Source organism: Coffea arabica, chromosome 6c (assembly GCF_036785885.1).
Source record: "Coffea arabica cultivar ET-39 chromosome 6c, Coffea Arabica ET-39 HiFi, whole genome shotgun sequence".
NCBI lineage: Eukaryota > Viridiplantae > Streptophyta > Magnoliopsida > Gentianales > Rubiaceae > Coffea > Coffea arabica.
The window spans coordinates 17,374,307-17,395,680 of record NC_092320.1 but is presented as its reverse complement, the minus strand read 5'-3'; the positions used below and the strand labels follow the sequence as shown (position 1 = coordinate 17,395,680).

At 35.9% G+C, this 21,374-nt stretch overlaps 1 protein-coding gene across 2 annotated transcripts; it reads right to left on the bottom strand.

The window, feature by feature from the left end:
• Nucleotides 1–262: 262 nt before the first annotated feature.
• On the bottom strand, nucleotides 263–16,300 carry LOC113691668 (uncharacterized). Of its 2 annotated transcripts, none has more exons than XM_072053158.1 (18): nucleotides 15,733–16,300; nucleotides 14,562–15,108; nucleotides 12,115–12,360; nucleotides 11,175–11,263; nucleotides 10,292–10,502; nucleotides 9,355–9,533; nucleotides 9,017–9,241; nucleotides 8,555–8,739; nucleotides 5,928–6,021; nucleotides 5,785–5,841; nucleotides 5,565–5,699; nucleotides 5,253–5,321; nucleotides 3,987–4,100; nucleotides 3,102–3,263; nucleotides 2,890–3,018; nucleotides 2,027–2,128; nucleotides 1,271–1,350; nucleotides 263–1,177 (listed from the first exon to the last, which is right to left on the bottom strand). In XM_072053158.1, the coding sequence occupies exons 1-18, from the start codon at nucleotides 16,207–16,209 to the stop codon at nucleotides 790–792; spliced, it is 3,489 nt and encodes a 1,162-aa protein (XP_071909259.1). In that variant the 5' UTR covers nucleotides 16,210–16,300; the 3' UTR covers nucleotides 263–789. The 2 variants fall into 2 exon arrangements, with proteins under 2 accessions (XP_071909259.1, XP_071909260.1); XM_072053159.1 differs by having other exon boundaries at nucleotides 263–1,168.
• Nucleotides 16,301–21,374: the final 5,074 nt, after the last annotated feature.

Below are 21,374 nucleotides of genomic sequence, written 5' to 3'. Positions count from 1 at the left end.
GAGTTGGGACTGTTTTATGCAAGTAGATTTGGTTGCATCTTATTTGCTAGGCCAAAGAAAATTTATCCTATTTTTTAACCGCATTAACATGTATAAGGTACAAGTGAAATGTTTACAGAAATCTTCAAAATTAAGAAAGAACACACTTTTTCAACTAAAGAAAATTGCTCCCCTGACCTGGAAGGCTAGAGGGGTTCAAGGCAATCATTTACTATCTAGGGGTTGGAAAAAACACAGTTAACATTCATTTTAACTTAAGAAAGAAGAAAATTGCTCCCCTGATATATCTCGCTGTAATTAATCATGTACAGAGTATACATTCATTTATATTACCACATAGCCATTAGGACACTACAAATATGGTCTAGGGGTTGAAAAAAAAACAATACATGTGAAGGTTGCTCGAGGATGGGAATAAACAAATAAAACGGGTACAATCACATATTCGCTGGTAATCAGACAATATACATCTTTGGGTCCTTCAACGCCCTTTTGCGGTTAACACTCGGCAGCATCCAATGTATAACTGAAACTGAAGTCCATTGTCCGTCAAGAGCGGAGTGCTTGCAGACTGCAGCCTCTGCGTATATATTTCAACTTCTCCAGTTAACCAGCCAATGTGGCTGAAACTTCACACTTCATTCTCTATATTGTCTCCTCCAAGCTCTGAAAGTGCTTGACCTTCATCCTCCGGTTGTATCACCGACATTTTGAAAATTCAGGGCACACAGAGAAGTCATTCTGAGTGCAGCTTCAATTTAAATTTAGCCACTTAATCACACGTCTATCTCATTTATTAATTTTCGACTGCTTCTTCCCTACCCTTTTACGATTGGTTAGCTTGGCAGCAGGTTTATGAGTTTTCCCATTCCTCAGCTTAGTTTCTACAAAATCCCTCTTCCTCTTCCCCCTTGACTGACCCTTCATAAAACTACCCTTTCTATCTCTTCTTTGCCACTGTGACTGCTTTGCATTTTGTCTATCATGATTGGCATCACCCTCTCTGTCCACTGACTCTTGTGATTTGATGCTACTAGCAGGCTTAAAAGGCTTTTTGGCACTAGGAAGATCGCCTTTCTGTCTCTGGTGCCTTGCTCTTTTCCTAGATCCAGTCAAACCTCCTCCTTTTGTTGAACTTGTAGATTCCTCGTACTTTCTCTTTTGCCACCTGTGCTTGCTTGAGGGTTCATACAAATTTCAATTTCAGAAATAAATGTAAAAGTCACATAAACCATCAAATGAGGAGAAAAGGTTTTCACAAGTATCAGACCTCCCTTGGGATATATCTGAAGGATTTGATTCAGTCTCAGTGATGCCAGCATCCTTAGAACTTGTCTTGCCATGACGATTCTGCAAATTGAACAAAAAATAAACGAGAAAGAAAGGTGCAAACTATGTGACAAGCACATGGGGGAACAAGAGGAAGCATGATGCAAGCAAGCATAAATCACAGAATAAAGTACCCAACAACCTATTAGATAAGTGGAATCTTGACATTGTGATGTATGACTTGCAACTATAGTGCAATTATTTGGAGACCTCATATTTGAACAACTATGCTGAATAGGCCTAGTGCTTCCATAGCTTTAAGCATTAAATAAAAGTCCACAATAAGAAAATATCGTGTATTAGCACTTTTAATATGTCTCTAGAACTTAATTTAAAGGATAATGCAATGCATGAATTTAAACATTTACATTGTTCAACATCGACTTGGTTTCTTAACTAGCTTGACAGTTAAATTTGGTTCTAGATGCCCTTGCACAAGCTTCAAGATTGAGTAGCTTGATGTTTCTTGTAGTCAATAGTATATTGAGCCAAGCTGAAGGCCAAAGTTTAACTAGTTAATTAATTCAAAACCTGTCTAACTTGAGTAGGAAATGTCATGTTAATTCAATCTATACCCTTGCACATTGCTGACAACAATTGTTTTCTGGTAGGTGTGATATCAAGTCTACAAGATATGAAACCTAAAGGTGTTCTATACCATAAAGAAACTCAGCAAGGACAAAGAGAAGAATGGTACCTTTAAGACGCTCCTTAGAAAATCGTGATACTTCTGGGGTGCAAGTGACTGTATTGCTGCAACTCGACACTTTCTCACCATGATCTCCAAGATAACTGTGACCTGTTATTTGCATGCCACAAGCATACTAATTACAAATCTCAATGCAAAAATGCAAATTCAACTGAAGCTACAGGCTACAGCCATAAATTGTAAGCAAATAGCAAAAAACTGAGAAAAAAACTACGAAAAGGGGGACATCCATGCATCTGTTCTGGTTCACATGCACTTTTTTTTTTGGTTTTTTTTTTTGTTTTTTTGGGGGGGGGGGGGGGGGGGGAGGAGGAGGGAGGAGAGAGAGAAGTCTAGGCAATTTCTCCATCTACTGGTAACATTCAACTTCCAATTTAGACAAACAAAGACAAAAAAGATATTGACTTAGAATAGACAGCACATAATCATCAGTGATTGGTCCTGCAAAATAGTGAGCAAGAAAAAAAGAATAACAATATGCTAATACATCGATCTCAATACCAGGAGCTGAGACAACGAAAAAGCACAAGCAGAACCACCCATTGCAGGCTACCACAAAGAATCCTACTAAACGAAAGATGACCTAATGAAAATGACAAGGCAGCCAGCACCTTGACTTCATGGAGAGAGTATTTAAATATTAAGGTACAGTGATAGAAATGTGTGTGAAATTAACACCTCGATATTCCAGAGTCTAACTACATTACCTCTCCAAGATTCTCAATCCTTGTTGTTGGGGAATGTCAATTTTACTGATAATATGGAAGATGACCTCTCTCTCTCTCTCTCTCTCTCTCTCTCTCTCTCTCTCTCTCTCTGTGTGGAAGCATGAGAAGTCAAACGTAACATACCTTTGATCTGAAATGATGGCGAGACACAGATGACCAAGGTAAAATCCCATTGACAATGTCAGGGAGAAATTTCTGCAGGTCATTTTCTTGAAGACTTGATACGAGTACTTTCACAAAGCCCAGAACAGCCTAAAAAAGTTTACTCCAGATGGCTCGTAAGCATTAATGCAACAGTTCTAGGTACTTATTGTAAAGAAACAAGGGAAACTTACTTTTATAATCTCAATAGCTTTACTTTGCAGCAAAGCCAAAACAGATGGAATCAGGTCAGGTACAGAAAGGCATAAATCTGTATCATTATAAACAAGTACAGACAATGCAGAAACTGCACCACTCCTTATATGGGGGGACGACCCTGTAAGATAAGCCATAACCTGAATATAAGAACAACATAGTCAGATAACACAAAAGCACACAAAAAGAAAGCAGATACAAGTAGAACTGAAAAATGATCAGGAAAGGAAATGGCTATTGACCATATATGTTCCCTGCGACAAGGTAAAAGCACAAAATATCATCTCTGACATTGATAATGATCGCCAGTAACATAAACCTAAGGCCCCCTATGGACTTGAATGCAAATAAGACAAAATCCTTAATGATTTCTCCATCTGTTCAACCAATCTGACTTCTATGTGCAATAGTGTCCTCTTAGTTCTCTTTCTGTGCCCGTGCCAGCATTTATTACTTACAAATCATAAAAAATGTCTCTTAAATGAGGTTCCTGATAGTTGAAACAACCAAGTCCTAGAGAGGCATCAAATCACTTTAACAGAATTAAGTTGCGGTTTGGCAAATTTAGACATCTGCTGAAACTGGAAAGATAATGCAGATGTAAAATCTCATAAAAATTTTCCAGTCCTAAACTTACTTTCAATGAAAAAGTTCTTTACATTTTTATGAAATGTAGTTTAAAATTCCACACTTGCAAGAAGCAAATACAGGTAGGTTCATACTCAGGAAACAGATTGTGATCATTACTCTTTAACCCATTCTCCCAATGAAACTTCGTGTCATATGTTTATTGTATTACTTGCAACCAAAATATGTAATAATACTACTTATTCAGCTAACATATATGAAAACGATATGTTTACCATGGTGATGAAATTGTGAAAATGTCCATCAGAAATGGTGCAGGAAGTGCTTCGCAAGCTCGAACTGATATCAGTAAGGACATCATAAGCTGCTTTTCTGCCTTCTTCCGCAGACTGAACAAGAAACAGCAGCCAGAATTTTACATTAACGACAACATTAGACACGAATTCATTGTATTTGACACGAACTCTGACAATTTCAGTTCTGCCGCAATGAATAGATACTTAGCAAACGTGTTTAGAACACGCTTGAAATCACTGAAACTGCATTTGATAGCCAAAAGATCTACAAGTACATGCCAATGAATGTCCATTTCATGTAATGAAGTAAATGTAGGTAGAAGGGCAAAATGGTTGAGTAAAAGAGCAAGCAAGCAATTACAACAACTACATGAACATTGAATGCAAATCTGAGATGATAATTAGTTGCAAGAAAAGGATGACAGACAAACAGTTGTATCCCTGAATAAACTTGTAGTTAGATAAAGGTAGTAGTAGAAACCTTGAAACTGCTAACATATGCACATGGCCTCTCTATTTAACACAAGTAACTTCATAGCAATTGACACAAGTACAAAATTTGACTTCATTCGAGGACTTGTTTGATTAGGTTTAATGCATCCCGAAGCAGAACTTCCTGGTACACTTTGCTCCTCTTTGAAAAAAACACCCCTTCCCCCTCCCCACCCCAAAAAGAAAAGAAAAAAAATTAAAACAGGACATTTGGTGGTTGTTCATTAGAAGGAAAAAAAAAAAGAAACTAAAGAAATGAGTAAAATATGGTTTGTAGTAACAAACCTCTTGCGGTAAAATATATATATATATAGATAGATATAATCTACGCTTCTTTTTTGCTCAAGTTTAAAAGGGCTATTTGAAACTAATAACTTTTGACCATAATTTAGCATAAATACAGAGGATAACTGCTCTCTTTCACCTTAAGACGAGATAACCTGCACGTGAATTGACTACTCCAGTTATGATCGAGAATATGTTGGAAAAAAAGAATTTCTTGTAGTTAAGGTTCCTGACTGTTGATGGACAAAAGAAGTTCCCTTGTCTCTTTTTCAAAAATCTTTATTGACTGCAGGTTTCCTTTTGCCCTCAATTTTTATTTGCATGGTACTACCATTTTCCTTTGTCTTGCCTTCTTTTTTTGGGAGAAAGGGAGGAAGAGGTTGACAGAGTGCATCAGAAAATGGAAAATAAGCCTTTCTCATATTATGTCATATGATACTACAATAAATTCTATCTAGTGTTTCTTACATCTTTTAGTGCAAGAATAATCTCATTCAGGATAAGAAAAGCCTTCGTGTTTTCATCATCCAAATCTTCCTGCAGAAAACAAATCAAAAGGTTAACATGCATTCAAATATACGTGAAGAATTAAACGGATATAAAGCCAACTTTACGAACACATAAAAGCAAGTTCAATTTCCTTACAGTACTTTTATCACCTACAACATCAAGACCACCTACACAACAATTTCTAAATAAGGATACAACACTAAAAAAAAAACACTCAAATTAGCTCATTCGTATAGGAATAACAAAAAACACCAACAATAAGAAGCCCACCTTTACTGCATGGATAAACAAGGTACGGAGACAAGCAAAGCGGCTTTTAAGCGAATCAATATTGTATGGAGACTTCAGATTCAGCAACAAGTCCATCAACTCAGCAAAGTGTGAAAAGCAAAATGAAGGATGCTTCTGCAGACAAGATCACGCCAATGTCAATGACTCAAAAGCAAATAACAGTTTGGAAATCCCAACAGGTGCAATACCAAAAACACACCTCTATTATTCTGCTTAAAGTCTGATATGCTTCAGGCTGGCCAGTTCCTTCCAACACCTAAAAACTTAATATTTTACGTCTACTCATCATATCAATCATCAAATACGCAAAATAGATCATCAAAAGCTTCAGTACTAGCATACCTCTAAAGCATGTTTCGTAAACTTAAATAGCAGGGTAATCAATTCCTCACTGGCTTTATCAACAAAACATGATGCTAGCTTCAGCAATATGCACCTTTGAAATGAAAGCCAAAAAACAAAATAATAAATAACATAGAACGATAAATACAAACAAATCATAGGTTGGATTCAACAAGGTATGTAGATCATTAAGAAAAGAAAATCAAATCATACAACCCCAAGTCCAGAATAGCATAATTTTGGAAGCATTATAAACTACCTCTTCAAGTAAAACTATTCTATTTGCAAGTTCTACAGCTTAGTCATTAAACAAACAAGCAGTGCCTGTACACACACACACACACAATGAGATTAGCTGGAAAACGAAGGGGAGACTTGGGCATGGGAATAGCACAAACAACAAATTCAGCTTTTCTGTAGCCAATAATGGAAGAAGTCCCCTAGTCACAATCCTAATAACCTCTTATATTCTTCTTACATCAACTGAGCTAGGACTTGCAGAACAAAAAGAAAGCACATATTTCAACAAATGAAAAGCCTTGAACAAAATTTTTAAGTCAAAATGAAAACTAAGAAGAACAAAAAACAAAAATGAACAAAATGAGTTGACTGTGGCTGCTGTGATTGAATCAGCTCTGACCGTAGATGAAGAAAAACTCAAGCTCTAGATTAACATCCTGACCTGAAAATTATACACCAAGAGTCCAAATTTTTTAAATCAAGGACACCTGACTCATGGAAAGGGTATTGTACTTTTGGACAAAAATCAGTACCCTACAAGGATAGGCTTCATTATTTTGGAGAGAGAGTATCCTATGCCTTGTCAGATCCTTCTTTCTCTTTTGATTTTTTTTAAGGGGGTGGGGGTGGGGGGAGCTTCAGAAGCTTCATGGGCCAATTCCTCAGTAGTACAAACTGTCCCATAGACCTTTTGTTTCCCAAGTTTTTAGGAAGTTTTTCTACCCTATAATGATTTCAGGGACCTGCTAGGAATGTATAGCCACATTTTTATGTCTCATCTGTCAAAGATTAGTTACACCTCCTGGAGAGATACCAAATGACATTGCTGAAAACTCATGCACACAATCTTTCTTCAACCACATTGACAAGATGCAAGAATACAACCAGAACTGAGCTGATCTAATCATGCCATGCACAAGCTTGTTCTTTTAATTCCTATAGACATAAATATGGACAATAAGTTGGTATAGATATATATATATATAATCATACAGCTCATAAAGGATCTAAGACTTAACCTTGCAATTTTCTAGATACCATATAAGCCAAATTTAGGCTATTAAATGAATGATTTTGCCATCTCTCATAACAGGTGACAGAACCTACTCACACTTTATTATATGTATTTATGGTCTCTATCCTGCTTTGTCTAATGTTTCTATTTAATTTCGGTTGTTAACTTCATAAAATTGCCAAGCTATACAAAATGCAATTTACTCCACCTCCAACTTCTTTGCAGTGGCTGAATCCGATTTCTTCCCATTTTTCAAGTGGCCACAACACCACAAACCATGAACCATACAATTCAACTAAACATATAGTGTATATCTGCTATTCAAAATCACCTTACCTGTGATTTTGACTTAAAACTGTGTTCAACCATAAATAAACAGTATAAAGATAAAATACGTGAATGAAACTCAGCACGGAACAATAAGAAGAATTTTGTAAGCCCAAACAGATTATCATACAATTAGAAGTTATCTCATGACCTGAGTCCAGTCCTCCTGGTATTTTGTTGTTCATAAGGATAAAGCAAGTGGATCCACTGTCTCCACTTGTGGACGATTTAACCCATAAAGTCTAGCTTCACTACACATGTTTTCCATAGAACTGGAGTAGATCCACCCCGAAACAAACCATCACAAGATCATTTGTTTCTCTTAAAGAATTTGAGGACCAGACGGGTATTCAGATGAAACTCTAAAAAGCACATGCATATATATATATATATATATATATCCCTGAATGCTGACTCCCACATCCATCCCAACACCCACCCACCTCCCCCCCCTTCCCCCCAAAAACACAAAAAAAAATATTAATAAAATCACGATGAGCTCACACTATATAAAATGGGGATACACACTCCAACAGCTTATAGCGGGTCCATTGTCAGGAGTACAATAGCTTTCAGTAAATGAGGTTTAAAAAAAAATAATAAGAAACAAGAAAATTAATATTCCAAATACTAGCGTCTATATGCTTACAGTATTTACAATACAGCTGTGAACTGTTGCAAAAATTACTACAATCATAGACACTTAGGATTTCCCACTAGAGGGCAAACATTAGAATCCACAATGTAAAAGAAATCCCAGTGAGGACATGGATCATCAGAAAAAAGTAAAAAATGAAGGCATAAAGAAGGTAGTGATGATGAGGACCCTGTTCCGAAATAGAACAATTAGCATGAGGTTTCTGGTATAAACTATGAACTTAAGCTTTCTATTAATTTTATGACTTGTCAGGGCAACAATAAACAACATGTAGCAAAAACTAATCTGAGATACTAGGTGACAGCAAAATGATGCAGGACAACAGGAACGGAGTGTAAACAACCAAAAAACAATCTTAATAGTTTAAACTTAGCAAAAAAAATGTACCTCTCTGTATCTTTCTCCCTGGAAGTGGCATTAGTTTCGTCATTGTCAACTGAAGCCTTAATATGAAACTCCTCTTCTCCAGAGTCAGCAAGGTCCTTGATCAGCTGAAGCCTCTCAAGTGAAGAAATAAAAATCTTTTTGGTTGTCAAAGGATCAGTAATAGATGCCAAGCATCCAATTGCATCCTGAGAGTTAAAAATGTCAAATGAAATGCACATTAATAAAGCAGATCCAAAATTTGATAATAGCATTGAGCAGAAGCACCAAGCAATTTGGTAAGTCATCAAGTGCATATGCATGATGCACACTGACCCTTCATAAGCTTAGACACTGACCTGAACATAAATAGAAAAATGGGGACCATGCATAGGTAAGCAATCAAGCATGACATGATCTGGCAGAAATTAGACCATGAAGGAATTCACTATGAACTTGGTAGAAAAATGACCATAGCAAGAGAACCTTCAAAATTTCAAGTCTATCAGGAGGTAAGTCAAAGAAGATATCTATCAAGGCCTGAAGCAAAATCTGGGACCATGATGCCAAAGCCCTCATATTCTTGCTTGCGATCTTTTTCGAGTAAATCTGATCTTTCTTCAACTCTTGCACAGGATTTTTCATCTTTGATGATTTTGCACCAGGAAGCTCATCAGATGCAAGTACCTTTTTGTTTTGATCTACTAGTTCCTATGCGCAACAACAGAGAAGGTAAGACTAAAAGACAATCACTAGAAAAGAAACATAAGGCTGAATAACAGTACTGCAAAGAAGCAATGAGGAACAAATTCTTTTTACTAGACCTTCAAGGCAACTGCCACAATTTGAAGCATAGGTGGGTCTTTGATACAAGGTATCAAATGTTTGGCTAGAGCTCCAAAATTCTGGTATGTGTCAGTTGGAAAGCGACAGAAGGAAGGTAATAATTCCCAACAGTTGCAGGCATAAGTCTCCAGATCTTTGCCAATTTCTGATTTCTTAACTGGCAACAAGGAAAACTTTCAATGGATATAAAGGAAGAGTTTGAAAACATAGATGCAAAGAAAATAGTACACAACATAATAGCAAACAAGAAGTGCCTGCAGCTGATTAAAAGGAGACATAACTGTGCCTATTCTTTTTTGGATTTTTAATAAGAAACTTATCCAGTAGATCATGAACAATTCATTGCATCAAGATAGAACAACAAATTAAAGTTACTAGACATGCCTACCTGCTTATCAAGGAAAATCTACATTTTTTTCTATTCTAGCATATTGGCAAAGGAAAGATATTTTCAAAACTAAACACTACTAGATAGTAGCGTATCATGCCAAAATGAAAAAAAAAAAATTCAAATCACTTGTATCATCAGCAACCCCCCTTAACATGTGCAAGAGGAAATACAAAGTCCATTTTCCTTTGATCAGCTAATCCAGCAGAGCAACAGCTGTTTTTGACATTTCAAACACCTTATATTAGAATAGCAATCACCTAAAAAAGAGGAAAACAAACATAAATCATGCTTGGCTGCTGAAGTTTATGATACAGTACAATCTACAATCCAAGATTCTACCCTCTTTGATTCAAGTCCTCCATTTTTTGGTAAGTGTAAAGGACTGCCAGAGCATTACCCCCATGCTACTACAATGAGCAATCTCCTTGACTTGAGCAAGAACTTCAAAACTATAACGAGGATCAAAACATAAATGACTACGGCAATAATATCAACAACTTCTTTTGATAATTTCTAAACCATACCTTTACGGGATTCCTGCTGTAAGGAATCAGCAAGAGTTACAAAATACTCCATAAAGAATCCTAAAGATGATCCCACTACGTATTCCTTTAATATCGGTATCAACCATGTATTCGAACAGGAATAATCTTTTGTATCAAGGGCGATAGGTAGAAGAACAAGTAACTTTTCAGGCCCCATAGCAATAACTGCAGATCCAATACACTTTTTGAGCTGTAAAAACCAAGAAACAGATGCTCAACCTCTCCAACAGTATAGTTAAGCAACTAAGCAAACTTAGATACCCATGCAGATGATTGGAAGATGAGGGAAAAACTAGTCTATCTTCCAGGAGTCCTAGGGTAAGCAATTAAGTGCATGACACTCTAGGTTTGACATACAAATGGAAGAACATGCATCTGATGCAGGAACAGTAATGCAAACTTAAACAGGACAGCAAGATATGAAGATGAATCATACAAGTGCATATATTCATTCGTTTGAAAAGAAATACTCATGCAACGAATGTATAATAAAATATTAACTTGGTTACTTAATAAATAATTGCATTTTTTCTTATAACTTGATAAGTAACTTGCCAATGAAATCTTTGACGCTGCATTGACTTGGTTGCTTAATAAAATAAATCTTTGATGCTGCATTAACTTGGTTGCTTAATAAAATAACTTTACAAAAAATCCCCTATAAAGAAGCAAAAAAAAAAGGGAAAGAAATAAAAGTTCAAGTTAGGAGAAGCTTCAGACTCCAACAAGCCAGACTAAATTGGAATCCACATCTTTTGGAGGACATGAATCATATCAAAAACAACTTCTGTAAGATGGCATACCATAGGATAGTTTCAAAATCTTTAGAGTTAATTAATAAGAAGCTTCAAAGTACACTTACATGTATTGTGTCAGAATCACCACTATCATTAGTCATCATTTGAGCGAGTTTGAGCACTATGCTCTTCAAATAAACGTCTGACACCTCTCCTACAAGCAAACATAGTCACAGATTAGCTTGCATTTCAGACTGAAACACTATGAAGAAAATTTGTGTCTGCATAGCATGTAAACATGCATTAGAGCAGCTAATTACAGGTGCAAATGTATAAGACATTTGCCACAGAGTAATGAGTTAATGCTGCTATCTCAAAACAGAGTGCATAACTTTGTCAGGCACTAATGTTTCTCAATCAAGAGAAAATACAGAACAAAACTTTAAAAGGGGAAAAAAGGTCAAACTTCATCTTATCTCAACCATTTTTACTTAGAAACACAGCTATGAAGTCATCAAGGTGGTCATTTCAGAAATGCATGGGATTAGGGTCAAGCTTACGAACATATGGAAACAACTCTAAGTCCCAGGGAAATCAGATGCATACTTCTAGACAGAAATTTAGAAACAATAAGAACTGCCAAGGAAAATAAATTGCAAGAAACAGTCCAATGTCAATTATTTTGCTGAGATACATGGGTGAAAAAACTAATCACATGGGGATTTCACGACGATATCAAACTGTACGCTTCTAATATAAATCTTCTAAGTGAAGGAGCAAGCAAGGTAGATGTCATACAAAAATATCCAAAATGAAATTATTAAAGAGAAAATAAATATAAAACAGCCATTCTCACAGGGAAACCTACACAAATAAGTGTTCTCAGTTGGATGCTACAACTATCAAACACCTGCAGCTAATAGCTATAAGCTACTTTTTGACAAAAAAAAAAAAAAAAAAAAAAAAGCTATAAGCTACTTCTGAATTACGACATTGATAAATTTATTCCTATCAAGCTATGAGTCAATAAAAGTAGACTGCATCTTTGCATAACTGTACACTTACTAAGTTTTAAGAACAAGACAGAGATGACTTGCAGAAGCTGCTCATTTGGAATGCCAACTTGAGCAGTCAACAGGTCTTCGAAGACTCCACAAATGGATTTTACTGCTGTTCGCTCAATAAAGATAGCCTCATCATCTTCAACCTGACCTTGGATTGCTACTATAACTTTTCCATCAATATGAATGTTGATCAACTCTTGCAAAATATTTGAAGCCTGCAAAGCACTAGCCTCAGATCTGAGAAGACCTAAACAGACAAGTCAATAAGTTAATATTAGTAATTCCTGAACAACGAATCACAAATGAACCATCATTAATACAAAAAGAAAAAAGACAGACTTGACAGACTTGCACCAAAGTTAATGAAAGTTTAAAGTTAAAAATATTACTTATTTTAGGTTGACTGATATAAAAAGCAAGTGTTCAAAACATTGTGTTCTCACATGCACATTAAGAAGAAAGACGATAGGAATACCCAAGAAACTTTTCTTTGAGACATACATTTAATATTGAATCTGAAAAAAAAAATCTGTTGGCTAACATGCTTGAAAAACATAGAACTTTGGATTATACTGAAGGGACATGATAACAAATATGTAACTCTAACACTCATTTGTGGATACTTAAAGTAACTTAGACAAGTATGAAAACAAAGTTTCTCATTCAAACTCAAAACCAAAAGCAGCCCAAATTCACTAGTTCAGAAAATAAATGAAGAGAGTAAATTCTGTTCTAAACAGAACAACACACCAATGGTGGCAAAATGTGCAGCAACTTTGCAAAAGACTGTGCAAGTAGCCTGAAAAAGGCACCAATGCAGCTACTTAAGATTTTCCCATAAATAACAAAAAGAAATAAATTCCTTTTCACTACTATTGGGATCTTCTCCGACAAAAGCTATTTCATTGCGTTCAGTGAGAATATATAATCAATTGAAGGATTTAACCAACATGGTTCCAACCAACATGCCCAATTTCTTTCAGTTGACGGCTGTCTGCCAGAGATTTAACAACAGCAGGTCAAATTAATGAGCCCAAACAGCTCCATTATGCTGTAGAGGACTAAAACTCAAAACTCATCATTTTATAACCTCATCCTTCTTTTAAATTTTAATATATAACTACCATTCCGGTAGGATTACTAAAAGGTACCACAAACCAGTCTGCATAATTGCACAATAAGAGTAATGTTGCTCTTGCTTTTGTAATACGACAAAAAAAAATCATGTTCATCAATTCCTTAGGCTGCCCTCATTTCCTCACTTAGAAATATGGAGAGGATAATTTCTCAAGTTAAAATCTTAACTTCAACAAGGTATGGTGGTTTTCATCCAGAAAGTTTTAACCAATTCTTGTAGACCTCCAGAAACAAGATATACCAGATATCCAGTCTCGATTTACCAAATTCTGATCTCAAGAACAAAATTAGTTACTGCATCCACAGCCTGAAAGCTAGTATTTTGTTCATAAACAGCACATCCATTCTGGGCCAGTGCAATACTATTACATGTCAAAGCCTAGAATTGTTTTCTAATTCCATTTTAGAACTCTTGAATTACATCCTGAACCTCCATGTACAAATGCAACCATAAATCCGTTCCTTAATTGTCTACTATCATGCCACAACACCTTGATCCCTTCATCTACCTCTTTAATTACCTTAAGCTACCCAAACTTTTAGTCTACCTTCTGCTTATGTTATTACAAAAAACATGATCACCTGCATGACACTCTCCCATTCCTCGTATCCTCATACTTCTCCATAGCCATTCTTAATATGCCACTTTTAACCAACAACTTTGCCTTTGCAAAATGAGAAAACAAAACCTAAAAAGCATTTAAAGCTACAAGTCCACCCTTTTGCAAATAATTGAAAAGATAGAGAAGCACTAATACTGTATAAAGGAATCCCAAAGTCCACCATATACAACCACAAGAAGCAAGAAAAAGCAACAGTAACTCTCAAACCCACATTTATAAATATTGATAGCATCCAAAAAGATATGCACAGCACATTATAGGTTAGATTCCAGGGGCTAGTTAACTGATGATTTATGATTGAAGACTCTGTTCCAAGATCTTTTTTCCTTCTGGAGGACTCAGTTTTGCCCTTACCATTTTACTAACAAAAAGAAGGCCTACATCCAACCAAATATCAAGGTTTCATTTTCTTCATTCACTGTACTACATTTAAACTATTTTTCTAATATTTCTGGCTAAACTGAGACAATCAGACAAACCTATGGAAGTCCACATAAATTTTTTTTATAGAAATTGAATAAATATTATGAATAGTTTTATTCAGTTCTACACTTAAACCACTAAAATTAGAAGCATTGCAGCCTCCTCTTCAACCATAGAACACAAGAACCGGGAGAGGTAACTTGGAAAGCTAGAATATAAAGAATTTATGTCATATACGACTAAAAACAAGAATGACACATTATACCTGCCATCGAGCCAATCACTGAAGGTAGATGGTTGATCCAATCTGTCATCTCACTAGCATGAATTTTGTTAATAAGATCTTTCAATGAAGTCGCAGCAAAGAGTACAGAGTCCATAGGATTCTTGTCTTGCGAAGATATGTAAGAGACAAGGGATTTAACAATGTTCTCGGCCTCCGGGGCAATAACTTCAGAGCTTGAAGTTTCAAACATAATTTGGAGAATCTCAAAAACATGCTGGGCCAAAGCCGAGGACTCAGGCTTCAGAAGCTTCACCAATTGAGAGAGTATTTTTATACATACTTTGACAGAAAGATAGGGAACAATACTTTTCAACATGTTCAAAGTATAAAGAACTTCTTGGTGTTCAGGTTTAGACATGATATCTTTTTTGGATTCATCCGCAGCCTTTAAATAACTTATTTTGATTGCCACAGGCATGTGATCCTTGAGCAATGAGTTTACTGATTTGCTTGCCTTCTTAATTACAGAACAAGATTTGAATGACTTGAAAACGGCCCCAATACAATCTTGAGCACATTTCCTGACCTGAAATAATTATTGTCCAGTGAAAGGGGGTAAGGGGGTAAGGTAAGACAAAAGAATAAGTTAAAGCTCACTTACATTTGAAAATATAACCATAAACTCTGAGAAAGTAAGAGCCAAAAAAAAAATCAATGATCAAATATTGAACCGGCAATAAGGATTCCTCAGATAACTAAATGTTTACTCCTTGAATGCTTCAGGTGCCCAATTGAAAGGGCAATCGACCTTTATTTCTTATTACGGAGTGACAGCTGAGACTCTTACAAAATGAATTGTTAACCATACAGAATCATTACCCAGCCAAACCCACCAAAAGAAGGAAGCCAACAACATTTTCATTCCACTGAATCCTACCAGAGTTGGCGGCGGGATAGTCTAACTATCTAATTAAAACCACTCAACCCGACATTTTCCATTTCAAAGTTGCTAAACTCCATAAAAAGTGCATCAACATCCGATGAAACGGTCACAAACTTCATAGAAAATGTTGTACATAAGTATATCACCATGGCAAAAATTACAAAGCATAAATTTATAAACCAATTATTACACAATTCCGTCCCTCAATATCATCCACACCGAAAAGCCATGTAATAAGGATACTGGAAGAAGACAATGGAAAGAAACCTTGGGTCTCTTATCAATGGAGAACTTAAGAAGCGAATTGAACCCCAGCTGAACAGAATCCCAATCCTCCAAATTACAAAACCCTAGCAAAACCCCTAGAGATTTAACCAAAGCTCTAGCGCTAGCATTCCCCGGAGCAACCTCATTAACATCACTATTTATCTTCTCCACCACAACCTCCACAGCCTCCTTTGCTTTATCCGGCGAAATAGCATTTTCCGGTACTAGCGGAAGCAAAATTGATAGAAAAGACGAAAGCGCGGCGAAAGCGTCGGGGTCTAATTCTGTTTGGTCGGAGAGAGTGGAGATAGTGGCGGCAAAATAAGAGAAAGGAGAGAGGGGGAGGGATTCTGATTGGATAAGTGAACGGGTGGCAGCCGCGGTGGCGCAGAGGTGGCGGTGCTGTGGTGCGGCGGAGTTTCCGTATCGGTGGAGGAGTTGCTGGCAGATGTCGGTAGCGTTTGAGAACGTTTCCATTATGGACTGGCGCGGCCAAGGGCGGTGGCCGAGGGCACAGGTTTTCTTTTGTAAGCAGGTTTATCAAGGGTTTTGGAGGTCAGTCCCTCAAGTAACGGTAAGGTTTTAGATTGAGCTAAAAGCGCGTTTCGAAGCTCGCGCTTTAAGGCGAGGATTTGCTATTTCCTGATTATGTTTGGGCCCATAGAAACCCAGCAGGCCCATTCTGTGTGTTTGGCAGCCACGACCCAATTGCAACCTGCACAGCATATGATTTCCCTATGTGAAGAAGTGCCCGTCTAACAGTCGTCCATACGTTAGATAAAATATATTTCATTTCATGTGTTAAATTTTTAATAAAAACGTAAGAATAAATATTTTAAGTGTTAGATTTTTAGAAATATAAAATTAATTTAAAAAAAGTATATAAATATCAACGAGGATAGTAATTATTAGTGTCTGTATGTACATAATAGCTTGAGTGGAATTTAGACGTGTCAGTGGATTTGAAAAATAATACTGGGCATCCTTAATTTAAAAAATTGTTCTAAAAATAATACTGTAGTACTTTTTGTGCTGCAGTACTGTGTGTAAAATTAAAAAAAATAATTTAAAAGCAAAGGAGGTAACTAAAAATCGTGTTAATGATAAAAGTTCTAAAATAATTGCGAGACAATTAAGCAGAAGATTATTCATTTCATTAAGCAGAAGACTATTGTAACAAACAATGAAGTAATCCTCAGTTCCTCACCAACTTCTTTTACTTTCTCCCTTTATTGCTTGCTTTTCTCCTTTTTTTTTTTTAAAGTTAAATTTGGTACGACTACTACATATCTTGTGGGCCATGAAAGAGCAACTGTGGGATTAAAATGTCCGTTACGGAACATTTGGGTCAGATTAGACAGATACCCACAAAATTACGATTATCCAAACTAGTGACCCGCGTACATTCAATATGTGTGCCGTGATCGAAAATTTTTCTAAAAGTAATGGATCCAGAACCCATCAAATCTTAGGAAATGTCAAATCAAATCATTTGTCCTTATTTCAACAAAAAAAATCATGGGCTTCCCCGCTAGAAGAACTTTTATTGTCTCGGTCCCGATTCAATACTAAACAAGTTTGAACTAATTAAATACTTGTATAAAAAATTCCTCGAATTGGTTTGTCGTTTCCATAAAGGATATAATTGACAATTCAAAGTCGAACATTATCCCGTTCCCGCAACAGATGGAGGAAAACTTATCGAATAAAAAAAATCGATTATTTGTCCATTACAAAGAATAATGAAAAAAGAAAAAAAAATGATGGTCTTCAATGGAGAAGCGGAGAGGTAAGATTACATTAGAGTAGTGAAAGGGGGAGTAACCAACTACTTGGAGATGATAGCGAGTGGTTATGTGTTTAGTTTGAAATTGTGCAAATAACGAATTACATAAAAATAACAGTAATCTATATTGGAAAATCTTTTTATTTTATTAGGGATAATTTTACCCGCAAGATTCAAGAGGTTGGTGGTAATTTTGAAGGATTCAAAATTAATTCACCTTTTCAACGTGCTTATCCTGTATCTTTGAGGACCATATAGAAAAAAACCTTTTAATGATACTTTTCAAAAATTAACCCCCCAAAATAACCATCTAAACATTGTCAAAATATTTTAAAAAAAAAAGGATATATTACATATAACCCCCTATAGTTTCGTTTGTTGTCACATGATTCCCCTAACGTTTCAAAATGTCCACTTCACCGTCTATGATTTTATATAAAGTGAAAATTTGACGAAAAATAACTTATGTTAAGTCATTAATTGAAATATCAATAGTATAGTATTCTTACTTAAATGTTAAATCAATTAACAGTTTAACTATCTTGTATAAAAGTATATGGATCATAGAGGCGTAAAGTAAAGTGAATATTCACACAAATTATAAGAGAATTATATGGAGATTAAGATTTTATCACATGCACTTTTAGAGCGCATTTGGTACAAACACCATAATTAACTGTGCATTCCGTCCATTTTCCACTTATATAAAAACTATAGTGGAGTTATGTGACTATTTTGAAACCTTAAGAGAGTCATTTAGCATTCTACAAATTACAGAGGGTTAAAAGTAACTTACCCTCAAAAAAAAAAAAAAACTCGAAACACGAAATCGAAGAGTTTTCACTCCTACATATTCATCATAGGTTGTGTGTATGGATTTTTATTCTTCAATTGTTCGTTCTATATAACTTGTTCTCTCTTGAGTGGAATTATTACTCCACAAAATTCCACCCGTTCCAACAAAACCTGTCATGTTGGCACTTGTTTGCACCACTAACCTCACATATGGATCTTTTTTCACAAGTTTAATACAACGCTTTTCAAGGGAAATTACATTATAGTAGTAGTTTCTCAACTCTCCTTATCTCCTACCACCGACGCTCAATAATGAACCAACCAGCTGCCATAAATTTTGCAGACTCAACATATATATATTTATAGGCCCCTCTGCTGCCTGAATAAGCTGCAGGAAGACTCCAGTGCTGCCATTGCTTTCTGATCGATGCATGGATCAGTCATAATACCTAGGGCAGTCAACGACCCGGACTCGGACCGGATCCGTCAAATTTATCCGGGTATGGATAGGGATTTAATTCTGTTACCTGGACTCGGATCCGGATCCGTTTTGCCAAACAAAAAACGGGGCGGATACGAAATATAGTATTTCGGCCAGGATCCGGATATAAATGAATTAATAATTTAAAATATATATTTATTAATATAATTTGATTAGGATGATGTATTTGAGTAATCAATGTAATTGGACTCGGATCCTAATCAATATAATTTGATTAGGGTGATGTATTTGAGTAAGGTTAATTTGATTTCTTTTCTTATTTGATTTTTTTTGTATTAGTTAGAAATTAGTTTATAAATAAATGTTTTTTTCTCATTTTTGTTAGGAATTATAAATGTTGTTAGTTTTTTTCAGGTAGACCCGGACCCGGATCCGGGACCCGTCGGATCCGAATTCGGAACATAGAGTAAAGACCCGTCGGATAAACAGGTCGGATCCGAATCCGATATAGTGTACCAGATCCGGGTCTGGAATAATGAATTCCGACCCGGATTCGGCCCGTTGACAAGCCTAATAATACCAAACATCACAAACAACTCATTTACAAACTGGCCACCCATTGATATGAGACAGCTGAATTATGATAGCCGATCCAAGCACACAATCCACACCTAACATTCTTCAGCTTAATATTGTGTTGAACTTCACTTTGGCTAAAATCTACAGAGCCAATAAATAATCATTACCATGCGCATTAATACGTAAAAGAACTTGACTTGAAAACAAATTGAGTAAGATATCCAGTTAGTAAACGATTGAAGTTCAATGAAGATCTAAAGAACTAAAAAAAGCAGCACTGTTTCAAGGACTCCAGACTCCTTCATACAAATTAATTTCCGGGGTTTGTCGTGGATCGTGTGGAGCAATAACTGTTGAGATTAATGCAGCAATTGGCCTCCTATGACAAGTTGCAGCACCACCGACTTTTTTTGTGGTAACCAACAATGTGATTATGTATTATTAGCAGATATATTCATGCCAGTACAAGAATATAAGGAAATGGCATTGGACCCCTCCATCAGTTTCATAGATTTTTTCTGGATTTAGACCCCAGTTTGACAAATACTAGGCAAGAAGCCACAAGCCTTTCGGAGTACCATCCGACGTTAATTAATTGCTTGAATGGAGTGGGGTTCGTGGGGTAATATTATTGTTTCCGCTTTTCTTTCGACTGAAATTTGGTAGCATGCATTCAATTTGTGTATCATGCAGTTACACATGTAGAATTCAAGAACGAAAAGGACATAACATTGTACGATTTGTTTTTTTTTTTTAAGTAAATAAAAGTTTGAGTGAATTCGACTCTGATCATTGTCACGAATCAAGATATATATTACCCCTGATATTGATTTATTCTACGTAAAAAAAAGTCTGTGTCGGCACTCAGATGCAAAACCTTTGAAATCTTTCTTAACCTTGGATTTTTCTGAACAAATTTTTAGCATCAAAATCAGATTGTATTGTGTAATTACAACGCGGATTCATTAAAGAAGTTTTTCGAGCGCAGACTCAACTAGTCCGGTAACTGACCTGGTGTTTGCTCAGACTTGGCATTAAAACTCGTCAAAAGGGGAGTTGGATCGATTCCAATAATACTGGTTCAAACAAATCTTCGCACAGTAGTATATAAAAGAATACATGGAAGCTCAAATTTGCTGCCCATTAATCAGACTCATAGTTATTTAGTCAATAGAATTGATAAATCACTATTCGTTGGCTAATTCTTTTACTTGAGAAATAGCTAGTAGCAAATCATTACTAGGCAAATGAAAAATTCTATACTAAACGGCATACGATTTAAGTAACAGAAACAAATTAAAAGAAAATCTAGAAATGTCGCAGCAATTTTCTATCATTTTAAAGATAGATACTTGAGAAATAGGAGTAAATTTTAAAAAATATACATATAGCCTTAGGCCGTCCACGACATATCACATTAGTGATAAAGATTGAAGCCGCCCTTAATTTGGACCACCTTTTGTGATGTTACAAGAAATGTTGCTCACTTGCCGCTGTTTCTTGATAGAGGCTAGCTGCCTAACTGCACAAGCCATGTCGCCCCTAAATGCATCTGATTTCACGACGTTACATCTTAAGCTTGTTGATTGATAGACCTCAATGAAGAATTTCATCACAGTCTTTTCCCTCCTTTGATATTGGGTTTTGAATCCATAACCTTGAGTCTTGGTAAGAATTATTTTTGTACAATTATAGCAAACCTTTTGGTTAGTTTTTTAAAAACTTCTTCGAACTTGTTTCCAACCAGGCACAAACTTATTTGGATAAAATTGAACTAAATACTTTGAGTACAGGGGAGGATTGGGGTTGGATTAGATGGTAACGTATGAGAGGTTGTAAGTAAGAGATTTTGGATTCAAATCGTCTCACTTAAAAAAAAAAAAAGTATAGCTAACGATATATAATTCCTTTACACATTTCCATCTCTTGTGGGAATTTTATATCTTTCATATCCTTGTTAACATAACTAGTATTACGCAAGCACGATATGGTACTTCGTGCGTAATTCAAAAAAGTTTTTTTTTTTTTTTTTGGTATTAC

What these genes read in the sequence shown, in the direction of transcription:
- LOC113691668 (XM_072053158.1), bottom strand. Translation starts at nt 16,209, where the DNA reads ATGGAAACGTTCTCAAACGCTACCGACATCTGCCAGCAACTCCTCCAC. An exon ending in ACAGCAGGAATCCCGTAAAG is followed by an intron (nt 9,534 to 10,291) that starts GTATGGTTTAGA and finishes CCTTGTTGCCAG; the next exon opens with TTAAGAAATCAGAAATTGGC. An exon ending in TTACGAAACATGCTTTAGAG is followed by an intron (nt 5,842 to 5,927) that starts GTATGCTAGTAC and finishes TTAAGTTTTTAG; the next exon opens with GTGTTGGAAGGAACTGGCCA.